This window comes from Leguminivora glycinivorella, unplaced genomic scaffold (genome assembly GCF_023078275.1).
Source record: "Leguminivora glycinivorella isolate SPB_JAAS2020 unplaced genomic scaffold, LegGlyc_1.1 Scaffold6, whole genome shotgun sequence".
NCBI classification, from domain to species: Eukaryota; Metazoa; Arthropoda; class Insecta; order Lepidoptera; family Tortricidae; genus Leguminivora; species Leguminivora glycinivorella.
The window spans coordinates 2,424,222-2,439,838 of NW_025952831.1; the positions used below are offsets into that span (position 1 = coordinate 2,424,222).

Genomic DNA, 15,617 nt, shown 5'->3' on the forward strand with positions numbered 1-15,617 from the left:
AGGTAGACGTTTAACCACGATCACACCTGATGGTAAGTAATGATGCGGTCTACGGTGGAGCACGCTTACCTATGAGATACCTATTTACTCTTGCTTTAAACAGACCTGGATTGTACTCATGTCGAAACACAGACTCAGGCAGAGCATTCCACTCCTTGGCGGTTCGCAAAATAAATGTTGAAGCGAAACGCTTAAAGTGCGTATTTTTGGAACACTAACCGTGAAGCGCTGCCGCATTGCCGATTGTCTGGTGGTCCTAAGGTGAAATGGGGACGGAGGAACAAGGTTGTACAGGTTGTAATATGAGTATTTAATAATGTCTTAGATTTAATTATTCAATAATATTGACAATTTTTTGTAGTTTTCAATCAAAGTAAAGTCTCTTACTTTATTCCCACTTTTTTAATTTCTAGGCTGTGAAATCGATAAGAGTATCATATCAGACGATAGGGTTGAAACTATCACCTCACCTAAAGTCCTAAAGCAACACAGACAGACTATCTTGAAGTTCCTTCTGCGAACTAATAACAAAGTTGAGTAACCAAGGGAATTTATTTAGGCTATAGAATCAACTATTACCTAACTTTCCAACGCATGAAATATCTGTCCATCCCAGGGGGCCGATTTTTGAGTCTCCCTGTCACTAAAATACCGGTTGAAAACGGTGAATTGCCTATTATTTTCAGTGACAATTTTCTGAATTCGAACGCGTGAGACTCAAAAATCGCCCCCCAGGAGACGATAGGGATGACGACTACATAAAAAATGGCATTCTGTTTTTAGTCCGTCAGTTAGATCGTCCAAAAATACTGCACACGTATTTTGTCGCTTTTTCTAATTAATGAAAAAATACAAAGAGATCATCAAAGTTCCGGAGTGGGGGCTCGTGACGTCACTTCTAAGTAAAAAATTGTACCTAGGCGTGACGTCACGCGAAACTTCAACGCACTGTACCTACCGTCGTCATTTTTCGTTTACGTAAAAAAAGAAAAAATAGGTGTCTAAAATTCTTTGATAACCTAACTGACGGACTAATTAGTTTATTTTAGTCGTCTCGCCTATTTAGACATCTCATACAATGCTGGTTGAACGTTTTCTACAAGTAGTCGCGACACATCAAAGCGCGCTTAGTGTCAAAGAGATTTTGACGCCAATAAACAAGCGGATATGCTATGCAAGCCAACGATTTTGACGCCAATGAATCGTTGGCTTGCATAGCATATCCTTACGAAGCAGGCTGTAAATTTATAACCGGCAGTAGTTTTTGGATATAATATGCTTGCTGTTAAATATATATATATATTACACAGACTTTACGCATTTCATTCTGTCTCAAAAACACTAACGAGTGCACATGCCGCTGCAAAGCGGTTACGTCACGCGACTCACCCGCAAAGCGAGTTGATTTTCAACTTCTTACGCGTCGTGTTCGTAATTTAAGAGAACATAGGAATTTTTGGGTAAAATCAGAGTAGATTTGTTTTATAGTTAAGGTTATATTGCCGGTTATAAAAATTACCCCCTGTATATTATGTCTATACTATAACCAATTCCCCGCCGCATGAAATGTCTGCCAATTCCATGCGAGATCGCTCAATCGAGCGAAACGTTAGCGTAATCGGTTTTATCCCGCGTATCAACATCAATCTTATTATGTCGATACATTCTTACTATCCTGTATATGCTATTGAATACAGCGGCACCTCTTTATAATACTGAGAATTAGGTGTGAAAATAAAAATAATATCCACATACATAGAAAAGATCAATTTTCCAGGAACACACTGTGCTCATCACACAATTAAATGCTCTTACCGGACCCCGGAACCCGAGACCGCGGCTTGGTAGGCAGTGTAACTACGCACTAGGCTAAGCTGGTCGTCAAAATTTCTTGTTTATTTTCATCTTCTCACACTTGGAATTTTAAAATTTGAATGAAATTTCTGAAATTTTGGATATAATATTAGTAGGAGGTAGGGCATAGCGAATGATATTCCGCTTTGTGTGGTAGGGCACAGCACAGCGGATATCGTCTCGCTCGAATCTAGAGCAGAGCCCAACTGGGGAAGTACCTCCGCCTTACAGAAGACCGCAGCCAAATAGCACTAGACCCTACTCATAGTGTTGTGTTCCTGCCGGTGAGTAAGGCTGCCAGAGCTCAACGAGGGTGCGGTGTGCTGATGACGGGAGGACTTACGGAACTAACTTGTTCCGTCTATTGTCCTTTGAGTCGTCGGCAACCCGAACCCTCCTTGGAACTTGTACACTCCTTTTTGCTGTGTACTTAACACAGCAAAAGGGAGTGTACAAGTTTCTAATGGGGTGGCAACGCGCATGTGACACTCTTTGAGTTGCAGGCGTCCATAGGTTACGGTGACCGCTTTACATCAGGCGGACCGTATACTTGTTTGCCACCGACGTAGTATAAAAAAAAAAAAAAAAAATATATAATTAAGGCACATTTGTTTTCATCATCATCATATCAGCCCTTTATCGCCCACTGCTGAGCATAGGCCTCTTTTCTAGTACGCCACTTTACCCGGTCCTGGGCTAGTCTCATCCAGTTGTGACCCGCTATTTTCCGGATGTCATCGACCCAACGAGCCAACATTTTGTTTTATATTTTGCGTTCTTAAGTATTTAATTGTCGGTTATAAAAATTACACTCTCTCAATCGAGTGAACGTTAGCGTAATCGGTTTTGTCCCGCGTATCAACATCAATCTTATTATGTCGATACATTCTTACTGTCCTGGTGCCGTAGCCGAATGGCAATTCTGCGACGCGAAACGAAAACGAAACGCCGCGAAAGGTAGTCTGGCTCGTCGCGCCAATACGCAAGAGCGATAGAGATAGATATCTCCGAGCGTTTCGTTTCGTGAGCGTTTACCCTGTATTATGCTATTAAATACAGTGGCACCTCTTTATGATACTGAGAATTAGGCGCGTGACAATTGTAACATGGCAAACCTGCATGTTGCAGCCGCCGCGCGCACTGGCCGCTAAGAGGAAAAAGTACGGCCATATCGAGCGTCTTTTGTTTTTTTGCACAAAATTTTCTCTGCCGGGGACGGCTAATATACATTTCAAGTGCTATTTATTTAATTGTATTTAAAACTTGTGAAATACTGCTATTGTAAAAACAGTGTGTTTGTGTTGGGCTGCCTCTTATGCAGGTATTTATAATTGTATAATATGTGTAAATAGTACTAAGTTTATTCGTTTAATGTTGAAATCCAAGTCTTATTGTACGTCACTGTTTCGCGAAAGCGAATAAGGCTTGGGCTAGGTTCCGACTGCAAATCTAAGCACGCACGATTACTCGCGTACTGACAGATAGTACCCATTTTATTGTATATATTAGTTTTTACATTATATTGTTTACTGGAAGAACCTTTGTTTAATTTTTCCGCTGCTACGAGAGTAACATTGACACTTGACACTGACAATTCTATGCTTCTGGTAACATTGTTACTCAGCGATAATATTTCTTTGTTAAACAGGCAATGAACAGCGAAGTGTCATGGTCTGGCGACAATTGTCACAGTTGTGAAATAAGCCACTCTTTATGGTCATGATAATACGAGTATAAAGCTTAACCAGAAATATATGACTATTGTGAAGAGGGCGCTGTTACTTTATGTTAATCTATTTAAATCAAAATTAAAAAAGTTTATGTTGAAACAATTTGAAACTGATAGTAACTTTAGTTAAATACGTAATTAAAATAAAATAATTTAGTAATTAGTATTAAGTAACTAACTATGTTTGTAACTTCTACTAACACTTTAGCACCTAAGGTTAAGAAACAACAGTAAATGTGATGAAAGGGAGCCTATTCCTGCCAACAAACTGTTCTACAGTTTAGCGGAAAGTCTTATGTAAAAACTGTTTTACTTTTTATTCAATAATAGTTATTTGTTATACAAGGGGGCAAAATTGTATTTTAACGCCGAGTGTGGAATTGAAAAACGAGCAAGTGAAAGGATTCTATAGTTGAACCACGAGCGAAGCGAGTGGTTATTAGAATAGAATCCTGAACTTGCGAGTTGTTTAACACACGAGAAGTAAAATACATTTGCACCCTAGTGTAACACAAAACTTTTCCCCTTACTATTAGCGAGGAAACTACAACGCAAAAAATGCGTTTATCGCTGCTTCCAGTAGTTCCAACAGGTGGTAAATCATCTTTATTACTAGATTCACCTACTTTGATCAATTTTAAAGCAGTTAATTTGACTTTATTCAAGGTCAAATTACTTTGCTCACTAGTGGATAAAATGCGTTTTTACCCGCTGGTAATTAAATGACAAAACACGTGTTTCCGAGCTAGTGAGGGGAAAATATTTTTTTTTATTTAAACTTTATTGCGCAATTGAAAAAAAGTACAAATGGCGGACTTAATGTCTTAAGGCATTCTCTACCAGTCAACCAGCCAGTCAGTTATTCTGATGTACCTATGCGGTGACCGTTCGTTGAATATGAAGAAAACCAGTTCTAATGAAATTCCGCAACATGGCGGGTAGTCCATATTTCTGGTCAGGGTAGGCCGAATGGCACAAACGCTCACAAAACGAAACGCTCGTAGATAATTAGATATCTATCTCTATCGCTCTTGCGTATTGGCGCGACAGAGCCAGACTACCTTTCGCGGCGTTTCGTTTTCGTTTCGCGGCGCAGAAATGCCATTCGGCAACGGCACCAGGCTTTACTATTATTTGATAAGAGAGTTACTGTCGAAGTAAAATGTGTAATAACAGTGCATAGACTGCCATCTCTTGATAGAGGCTTAGAACTTTTGAACCTCCGTTTTGACAATTTGGCCCATATTCTTAGCTCGATATGTGTTAAAATGTCAAATATTAATATTAGCGCCATCTAGCTGAGCGTACCCCAAAGGTGTAATGCCATCTAGGCCACCGTACCTTTTTCTGTATGGTACTGAGGTACGTTTTTTTCTCAGACCGTATCTGTCTATACGGAGGTATATATGTCTTTGCTATGTAGTTTTAACAATTAGAGGCACGCACAGTTGTCTAAATTATAGTCTAGCATTACTACATATACAATTATCTCGCAGCCATATGCGAAACCGCAAGTTATTAAAACAATATTTTACCCAAATGTAATTATCCCTACACATTACACTCAACTGGTTATGGAGCTAGTGAAATACTTATACAGCTGGAATATACTTTGAACATGCTTAAAATATTTATAAATAGGTACCACAATAATAAATAGGTACAGTATAAAAATTAAAAAAGTGGCAACATTGGAGTGTCGTCCGGTTTTCTCACATACATTAATTTGAATGGAACGATACGATGTTGCAAATTTTTTTTTTTATATATAAATGGGCTTACTCTTGGCCGCAGACTAGCCAAAGGCAACGACGTGGCCTACGATGGAGTGAGCTCGCCCAGAAGATACCTGTTCACTCTTGATTTGAAGGTTGCCGGGTGAGCTCGGAAATATAGCCGCCGGCAAGGAATTCCACTCCTTGGCACACTTATTACTAGACTTTTTGTCAGACTGTAATAAAGTAGAATTAAGGAAAAATAAGCATTTAGGTTAGAACATAGACAGCTTTGTAAGACTGAGCTTATAATTCTAAATATATTCTTCCAAATAATCGAGCCAATCATATTCAAAAACTTTTGCAAGTTATAAAAATCACACCCTGTATATTTTACCCCAGCGGAATGTGTACACCGTGTGTGCAAATGAACCTCCTTCTGTCACTCACCTCACAGTTACACAGCTCAGTTATAACCACTACAGGCAGACCCCCACACCACAAAATAAGCTCCTGTGAGTACCCCCAGCGCAGCCACGGATACCCAGCGCAGCTTAACCTTCAGTGTAACTGTCACTGACCTCACAGTTAAACAGCTCCGTTATCACCACTACAGGCAGTCCCCACACCACACCATACGCTCCTATAAGTACACCCAGCGCAGGCACAGGTACGCAGCGCAGCTTGTAGACCTTCAGTATAACTCACTCACCTCACAGTTAAACAGCTCCGTAATCACCACTACAGGCAGACCCCATACCACACCATACGCTCCTATGAGTACCCCCAGCGCAGCTACAGGTACCCAGCGTAGTGTGTAGACCGTCAGGTCCGCCTGTGTGTATACCGCTAGTATACCCATGGACACAGCTATCACGAAGAATCCGCAGGTTAGGAGGTACTGAAACAAACGTTTTAAATGTAGGAAGGTACTTTTTTATGAGAAATTGAAGTTAGACTAGTTGAAAGCTATGTCGCTAAGAAGTGGCAATATAAGACGTCAATGCATGGACGATTAGATGGATTTTTAAGGGGAATGGCATACGAATAAGCCAAAATCGATGTGAATAACGCCTGAGTGGACGCTCGAAGAAAAGCATTCGGCGGGGCGTGCAGCAGGGTGGGCGAGCGTGCATCCACTCTATGCAGCGTTCACTCAACACTTGTATTAGCTTCAATTATTCAACATGCACTCCGCACGCCCCACTGCAAGCCCAAAACGAATAGAATAATAGAATAGAATAAACATTTATTCGTGAACACAGGCAAGACAAAATACACATAATAACAACAAGACAGAAAGGGATGAAGTGCCACGAATTGGCCTCATCTCAGCGTGTTGCTGGTGACTTCCAGCGCTGATCTTCCGATGAGACCATCAAGTGAGAAAGATTCACGGAGGGTAACAGACAGAAGAAATAATCGTGCACTCAGGCCTTACAGACAGTATATCAATATCTTCTTACACTTCTTTCCATAAATCTAATAACAGCTGCACATATCAAGCTGCCAGCGCAGAAGCAAGCCAGCGTCAGCACTCTGTCAGGATCCATTGGGGAGTCGAGCTGAACCAGCGTCTTCTGCTGATCCAGAAAAATGATGCTGCCACTCAGCATCATGACGCCGTGGAGGACCAGACCGATTTTGGTGGCGTCCCGCCAGATTGGGTTTTTGACTGCGAAAATAATGGGTAGAAATCAGGGTAGGTAGCCAAATGCACAAACGCTTACAAGAATCTTTATCGTAGCTAGTTTTCTCTAACGCTCTTCCGTATTGGGGCGACAGAGCCAGACTTCGTTTCGATCGGCGTCTAGCATCAACGATTGACATTTTGGGCTAGGCTGGCAGTATGGTTTTAGAGGAAAGTGTCTACAGTCAATTCCCTACAGGTACAGGTTTGACAAGAAACGATTAATAAAATGTTGGGAGAAAACTCAAAAATTGGTGGAGTGTTTCAACTTTTATAAAGCTAGGCGAAGATAGGATAGAGCTAGGCGAATCTTCGGCGAAGAAAGGCTTTTCGGCTGGTACAGCTTGATGTGATAATTCATGGGCAATGCATAGAATGCATTCATGTCATGGAGAATAAATATGTGCCGGTATGTGCTTTTGCATTAGCAACCGTCTACATATCAAACGAACCTGACCCCAACATAACCAAAATAGTAATTTTGAGAAGCGTGCTTGTAATGGAATTCATTACACATGGAATTCAGAGCTCATAAGTACTAATTTAGTTGATCTAAATGCTTAATTGCATTGATGGAAGCGGCTATTCCGAATAATCTGTCAGGCCCATTCCAACGTACACTGAAATCAGGCGGCCTAACCGAAGTGATCGTTGACGCTAAGTAGTGATCGAACTGCAGTCTGTCCCTGTCGCCCCACTACAGAAAAGCGATGATAGCTAGTTTCGATACGCTTACGAAGAGTAAGCGATTGTGAGTTATCGTGCGGCTATGGCGCCAATACAGTTAAGCATTTCTTTTTTTTTTTGCCACTTTTATGAAGTGTGATATTAAAAAAAAAATGCTATTTCTACTCAGAATTACTAGCTTTTTCAATCATAGTAGTTAAAAAAATTGTCCCATACGATTTTTTCTTATTTTGTTACCATTTTCCGTACATGTTGTATGGGGTAACAAAATAGGAAAGTAAAAAAAAATGTATGGAAATTCTGGGACACTTCTTGTTTCCCAGTGAGATTGAAAGTACTCGTGATTCTGAGTACAATTGACCTAAAATTCCCTAAAACAATAAAAAAAAATGATTGGCAAAAAAAAAGTAATGCTCAGTTACGGGAAGCACGAGCGAATATTTGAGTTGGATATGAGTTACATCCTTGCCATAATAATATTTAAGTATGTAGTTTCGAATTTGCCTGTGTATTTGTATGCCGAAAATGTCATACCTAAGATACGAATGAGTTTATTAGAAACTATCTTTAGCCCGTGAGTTTTTTTGCGTGCAATGAGTTATCTGGAATATTTGGATTAAATATAAGCGTTTTTTTTTTCAACCAGTGCACAATTGTTAAGTCATTCAAAATGATTGCTTTTCGGTGCCAGCAGCCAAAAGCAGATGAACTCCAATTTATTTTAGGTATTAAAAAAAGTACGCTCGTGTACGAAATTTTCTTCAGTCGGGTTTAACCAAATATATAACATAATATGTGTGTATAGTATATCGTGATTCTGTAGACGAAAATATTACATAATTATATATGTAATACAAATACAAATGTACAAATATAATTATGTCATATTTTGATGGCGTTTCCTAAACTTCTTACTAAGACAGCATTTTATAGAAGTCCGCATTTGTTGTTTGCCATATGTATAATACTACCTATATCTTTCACAGAGTATTCTTATAAAAAATACGAAGTGAAAAGATAATGTTTGGTAAGATTAAGGTAGGTGCACTTTATTTTGTTTTGGGTTCAGAATCACCTTAATGATCAACTTTTGAACTATTGCCGGTTATACAAATTACACCCTGTGTATCTTGAGTACCATTACAACTTACATATTGTTATTGTATGCAATTTCCCCGAAGCTTTAGCTCGATCGCTTTCGTCCTTTAAGCCATTGAATTCTTGTAGCACCGCTTCATGCTCGGGAGGTAGGCACTTTAGTTTCGATATTATTAGTTTTGCTCGCTGAAAGAAAAATATCAAATGTATATTTAAAAATATCATAGGTAAAAATTATTTCCAACTCATCATCTTCCTTGCGTTATCCCGGTATTTGCGACGGCTCATGGGAGCCTGGGGTCCGCTTTGACAACTAATCCCAAGATTTGGCGTAGGCACTAGTTTTTACGGAAGCGACTGCCATCTGACCTTCCAACCCGAAGGGTGACTAGGCCTTACTGGACTTAGTCCGGTTTCCTCACGATGTTTTCCTTCACCGAAAAGCGACTGGCAAATATCAAATCACATTTCGCACAGAAGTTCCGGAAAACTCATTGGTACGAGCCGGGGTTCGAACCCGCGACCTCCGGATCGAAAGTCGCACGCTCTTCCCGCTAGGCCACCAGCGCTTTACATAATAATCTAATAAAATAAGTAAATAAATAGATATTATAGGACATTTTGATACAGATTGACTGAGTCCCACGGTAAGCTCAAGGTTTGTGTTGTGGGTATATACCTAATCAGACAACGATATTATACATAGAGCAAACACAAATTAGATAGAAAACAAAGATCTGTGTTCATCAGACAAATAAATGTTACCAGGATTCGAACACAGGACCCCGGCTTAGGAGGCAGGGGCAGTTTATAATGTATATTCCTGCAGACAGGATGCCGAAAAACGAATTTTGAGATCAAAAATGTACCTAAAAAAGATAACGAAACAAAACAGGACCTAATTGAAATGGTAACTTGCCTGTCTGAGACTATCGACTGTAAAATTAGCAAGTCAGATATTAAAGATATATACAGGGTGCGCGGAAAAAGGACCGAAGTTAAAAATACGCCCATTGTTATTGAAACAAACTCTGTGTTGATTAAGTCTGACTTTTGCAAGATGGCAAAGTCTTATAATATTAAAAATAAAACGAAACTATGCGCGAAACATCTGGGATTCAAAACACAAGAAGACACTCCCGTATTCTTATCGGAACACCTGACACCAAAAGCCTCGCGCCTACACTTTCTGGCTCGGGACCTAGCCAGATCGAAGCACTACAAGTTCTGCTGGACCTCATACGGCAAGGTCTACGTGCGGAAAGACGAACAAGCTCCAGTCATATTGATTAGAAGCGAAGAGCAGGTTCACCGGCTCCTACAGGAAGACTGACTAGAGATAAGTAATGAGAATTGTTTTATATACTTAGCCGGAATAGAATCACTCGGAAATATTATATTTTGTAGCATGTATACATTTTATAATAATTATGTTTAACAATTTACAAATAATAACTAAACTTGTTAAATATGCTTCGAATATCCCTCACACAAGTAAAAATACACACATAACTAACCTCATACTCTTATCCTCTTTTTACACACCACTCATACACATACTCACATTGACTCACGTAAACTCTAATATTATTAATTACTATACAATCGATCGCCGGTGTAGCCGCAATAAAAATAATCACATCTCAACAAAAAACACGCGACCCTCTATCATTATGACGCGCTACCGTCCAGGACATTATGGATAGCACACTTCAAACCGTGAACGAAATAGACAGCTTGGAGATAGCGCGCTCTTTACAATGTGATATAGGAGATCTAAATAAATACTTTAAAATTAAAAATAGTGACTTTACGATGGTATCTCAAAATATTAGGAGTATATACACAAATTTTGATGACTTTATGGCTACATTATGTGTTCTGCCCTTTGATACTGATGTTATAATCTTGACAGAATGCAGACTTAATGTAAACAAACCTATACCGCAACTGCCAAACTATAACTCGTATCACACGGAGTGTCAATTAAACCAAAATGACGGAGTGGTTATTTACGTGAAAAATAATATAAAACATAAAATTAAGGAAATAAATCTGTCACAAGGATCATGTTTACAGCTAGACATCTTAAATAACATTATTTTAGGCATATATAGATCTCCGTCTCAGCAAAATGCAGAAAGTTTTGTAAACTCACTTGGTGCTCACTTGGACACACTTAAAATGATAAATTCTAATAATAAAACTATAATAATAACAGGTGATATCAATATTAATATAGCGCTAAAGCCCTTTGAGCCGTCAACGGAACGAAAGAATCGAACTCACTATCTAAATACATTATCATCATATGGTATATTATCAGGTCATACAATACCTACTAGGGAGAAAAACTGTCTTGACCACTTCATGTTACAGTTAAATAAGACAAAACTGACAGCCTCGATAGCCATACTTAACACGTCCGTAACTGATCATCTCACAACATTTTTATGTATCTCAAAGCTAAAAATTAACACTTTTATAAATAAGACAAAGACAGTTATTAATTTCGATGAAGCACTAGAAAGTCTTAAATCTAAAAGTACTGAAGAACTGATGTTTTGTGATGATCCTAACATTATTATTGAAACACTTATAAGTAAGCTGACTCATTCAATAGAAGAAAATACTGTGACCACAAATATATCAAAAAGACACCGCATTATTAAGCCATGGATAACACAAGGCATGCTTCGCTGCATTAACAATCGAAATAGATTACAAAAACAAGTTAAAACTGATCCTTACAATGAAATAAAGAAAATAACATATATTAGATATAGAAATTATTGTAACAAGCTTTTAAAGAAACTAAAAAGAAATTACGAAAAGGAGTTGATTGCCAAAAATACGAAAAACAAAAAAGAATTATGGAAAAACATTAAAAATATCACATATTCTAACAAAAGTAACACTTCAATTTCAGAATTGTTTAACTTAAAATCATCACAAATTTAATATCCTCTGCAGATTTTATTAAGGTGGAAGTCCCGGGATCTCCTGCCGACCAAGCACTAAAAGATGGCGTTACTGTGCACAATTTGCAAATTATCAGCATTTTTTCTAAAAGTCAAGAAATTTTTCAAAACATGTTGGATTCGGCGTGGAGAAAAAAAAATATGGCACCCAATCCGAGAAATATGAAGCTCAAGTGTGTCTCAATTCATTAATATCATGTAAAAACTGCAATATATTACAATTTCTTGCATTCACGCACACTAGCGTATCTACTGTCATCCGTAAGTGTCAGTCTTGTAACCGTTGCGGCAAATTAGACTAGAGGTCACTAGTAAAAACATGGGTTTTTCTTATTACCCTTACTAGCTAACTAGGGACAAAACTGTAAACCAGATGGCGCGGTGTACGATATGAATTCACAGCAAAAATAATTCATTATAAAGGCGCATCCAGACGAACTTAATTTTAGCAGGAGATTCGGCGGATTGTCTATGGTCACGGACCAGATCGAGACCAGACCACCTGACAAAAAACTTGTGTAGGTACAGTTCTGTTATAGACTATAGTACAATTTTGTAAAAAAATCGTCGTCTGTCAAAAACTAGCATGTAAAGCAAATTGAAAGCAGTTATTATTGGTCATATGTTTTAATTTATTTTTATATAAGCTAAAATGAGAGACAAAGTCAAACGATTAATAGTTCATTTAGGCTTGTAATCGTTTATGGGAGCCTTTCTTAAGCAAAACGTATCATGTTGTCGCGTGTGTGTAGGTATTAACTCGATATAAATTAATAATAATATAAACACACGGGGAAATTTCGTACTTACTTATCCTTCATCATTTAGTCATGATTTCTCGTAGCGATAAGGAGGTTAGAGGCAGTGATACCTTTACTTGAACATCCCGAATATATTACTCGATGTTTTAATATTATCGTCAACTTCCATTTATTTATTCATAAATTATGAATAAATAAATGGCGGTGGCAATTGAGACGGCGGGGACTTGGGGTTCAGAGGCTCGCTCCTTTTTCAAAGAGTTAGGGCGTCGTTTGCGGGAGAGGGGCTGCGATCCTCGTTCTGGGTCGTATCTGGTCCAGCGAGGTAATGCAGCGGGAATAATGGGGACTTGGGCCAGGTACGATCCAGGGAGGAATATTTTAGTTTTAGTAACGTTTATGACCTACCTGATTCGTACAAATTATGTATGTTATCGTCTTACACGAGCAATTAATGCTGCGTTACCTGACATACACATTTTAGTTACCTACCTAAAACTTGATATTTTAAATTTCAAACATTTTTTGATCACTTTCTTGATCAAGAGGATCCTTATGCTTGCAGTACAATAAGGTGCTTCATTATCTGGAACTTCTACATAAATTGTGATAAAAAGGTATTTAATGCACATGAAGCATCCGGACCATTCTCTTGATGGAATTCACATTTGAATGGCAATGTAGTTTCCACGAAGCACAGTCGAGTTTATATATATACGAGCAAATCCAAGGCTTCAAAAATAAATGCGCATAGAAAGGTACATTTTTATCTGAACATATTAATCATTCAAAAATATGTACACAAATCATCTGTCATATTAATCAGAGCAAGTCTCATAAATATAATAAATATCTGGGCGACCGAGCTTCGCTCGGTTCTATTTTAATATATCACGTCTTTAGAAAAAAAAAACTCTTATAAATACAAAAACAAAAAAAAGACAAAAAACAAAAACTTAATTTCTGACCGGGATTCGAAACCCTGACACCTACGATCTATCTGCATACATTAGACCGACCTCGTGCGACTGAGCTAAGCGGAATCGATGCGCGCGCGGCGAAATTAAGGACCATATTTTACGTTTACAAATGCGAAAGAAAAACTCATGAAAACTCGAAAATTCGCGTTTTCCGGGATCTAAGGCTACGCTAGATCGATTTTTCACCCCCGAAAACCCCCACAAAACAAATTTCAGCGAAATCGTTAGAGCGGTTTCCAAGATCGTCGGTATATATAAATAAATAAATAAATAAATAAATAAATAAATATACAAGAATTGCTCGTTTAATAGTATAAGATATGTAAGCATCTAAAAAGTCATAAATATATTTGATAATATTTTTCAAAATTATTCAAAGCCCGTGAAAGTACACCTGTTTATTCATATAATTATAACATGTATTGCCACAAACATATCTGTAATAACGTTTTAAAATTTTATGTAAATACGTAGAAATTCATCGCCTTCAAATTTGACCCTTATAAAAAAAACAAACGTATGCCGCAGATAATAACGTCTAAATTTAAATAAAAAAAAACGTTTATTTTAGGTATGTGATTTGACAACCATCGAAAAGAGTACAGAATTGTCATCACATACATCTATCTCATGTTTTTCTCTTCAACCATTTGACAGATCTCCGTCATCTTGTGAATTTAGGGAGGAATTTAGAATCGTTGAAACATAGCTCGACACATTGACGCAAAAGCTATGCAATTCCTACAGATATTTTTACAGACACTGGTGGCAATACATGCTTATAATAAACAGGTGTGTAGGTATTTGTGTACTTTCACGGGCATAAATAATTTTGCAAAACATTAGTACATTTATGAGTCACACAAGTACTTACACACTAATACATACCGTTTTTGGATAGCTTGCAACAAGTGATATTTTCTTTCCGCAGTCCGTCCTCAATTCGCAACTTATTAAAATGTATCGCCTCTATTTCATATTCCACAATTATATCAGAAAATTCTGTTAGGAATTCATAATCATCATTTCTTAACCATTTTCGCTCAAAAAATTAGGGTAAGTTAGAAAGATTTTCAAGCGTCTGGTAAACGATCGGCGGAAATAGTCAGAAAATGATGAATATCAATATTTATATACCGAACAGACCAGTATTTTCTGACGCATATGGTACATTATCCCATTTGTTTCATACTTGAGAAAATTAGGAAGGTCTGGCGGCTCTGTGCTCGTGCTGACCCTTTTATGACCCTTGGAAGTTTCGAAATGTCAAGTAATGTACTATACGGTCACTTTGCGAACTAGTGCGGAAACAACACTATATGAAATGTAATGATTAGCCACACCTTTGGTTCTAAAATCCATGGAGTCGCCATATAAAAATAATTCGAAGTCCAACAGTATGATGTCATATTAAATATAAATATGTAAACATCGTTACTGAGTTCATTTTATTCGAACTTACTAATAATAATAGTTAATTTTAACGAATAATGTTTAATAGATATCATACACGAAAGAAAAAACGACAAGGCCCACTGGTGGCCGAGCCGGGAATCGAACCCGGGTCTTCAGCTTACGCGGCTAACGTCTTCACCACTAGACCACCCGCCCGCCGTGGTACCCGACGAAATTTCTCTAGAGTATCTTATCTTTGATAAGGCTAGGCGCCTTTTGACCAACTCTAAGGGCGAGCAATTAGTGCTTGCACCTCCTATACGAATCCTTTGCAGCATTACGATATAGCGAGAGAGATGGTGCTGCCATTTATACAACTAGCCGGCGCCGGCATCTATACAACTAGAGCGGGTGGTCTAATGGTGAAGACGTTAGCCGCGTAAGCTGAAGACCCGGGTTCGATTCCCGGCTTGGCCACCAGTGGGCCTTGTCGTTTTTTCTTTCGTGTATGATATCTATTTAAATTTATAATTTATATATAGTAGTGTGACTACTTGAAAAAAGAACAAATCGAAAAATATTCAATAAAATAATTTGATTTGTTCCCTAGTTGTAGTTGAATAATGTTATTATTAGTAAATTTTATCATAATATTATATAATAATACAAAAAATACTATTAAGATAAAATTAACTATGCTCGATTTATACCTATAACATACAACATT

General features: G+C 38.0%; 1 protein-coding gene across 1 annotated transcript in view; it reads right to left on the reverse strand.

Annotated features, from left to right (window-relative positions):
• LOC125242050 (solute carrier family 2, facilitated glucose transporter member 2-like) overlaps positions 1–15,617 on the reverse strand; it is a 52,970-nt gene that overhangs the window by 1,243 nt on the left and 36,110 nt on the right. The window contains exons 4-6 of the mRNA XM_048150753.1: positions 8,827–8,959; positions 6,765–6,973; positions 6,011–6,199 (exon numbers count right to left, since the gene is read on the reverse strand). Of these exons, the coding sequence (XP_048006710.1) occupies positions 6,011–6,199; positions 6,765–6,973; positions 8,827–8,959 (531 nt within the window). The remainder of the gene's footprint in view (positions 1–6,010; positions 6,200–6,764; positions 6,974–8,826; positions 8,960–15,617) is intronic.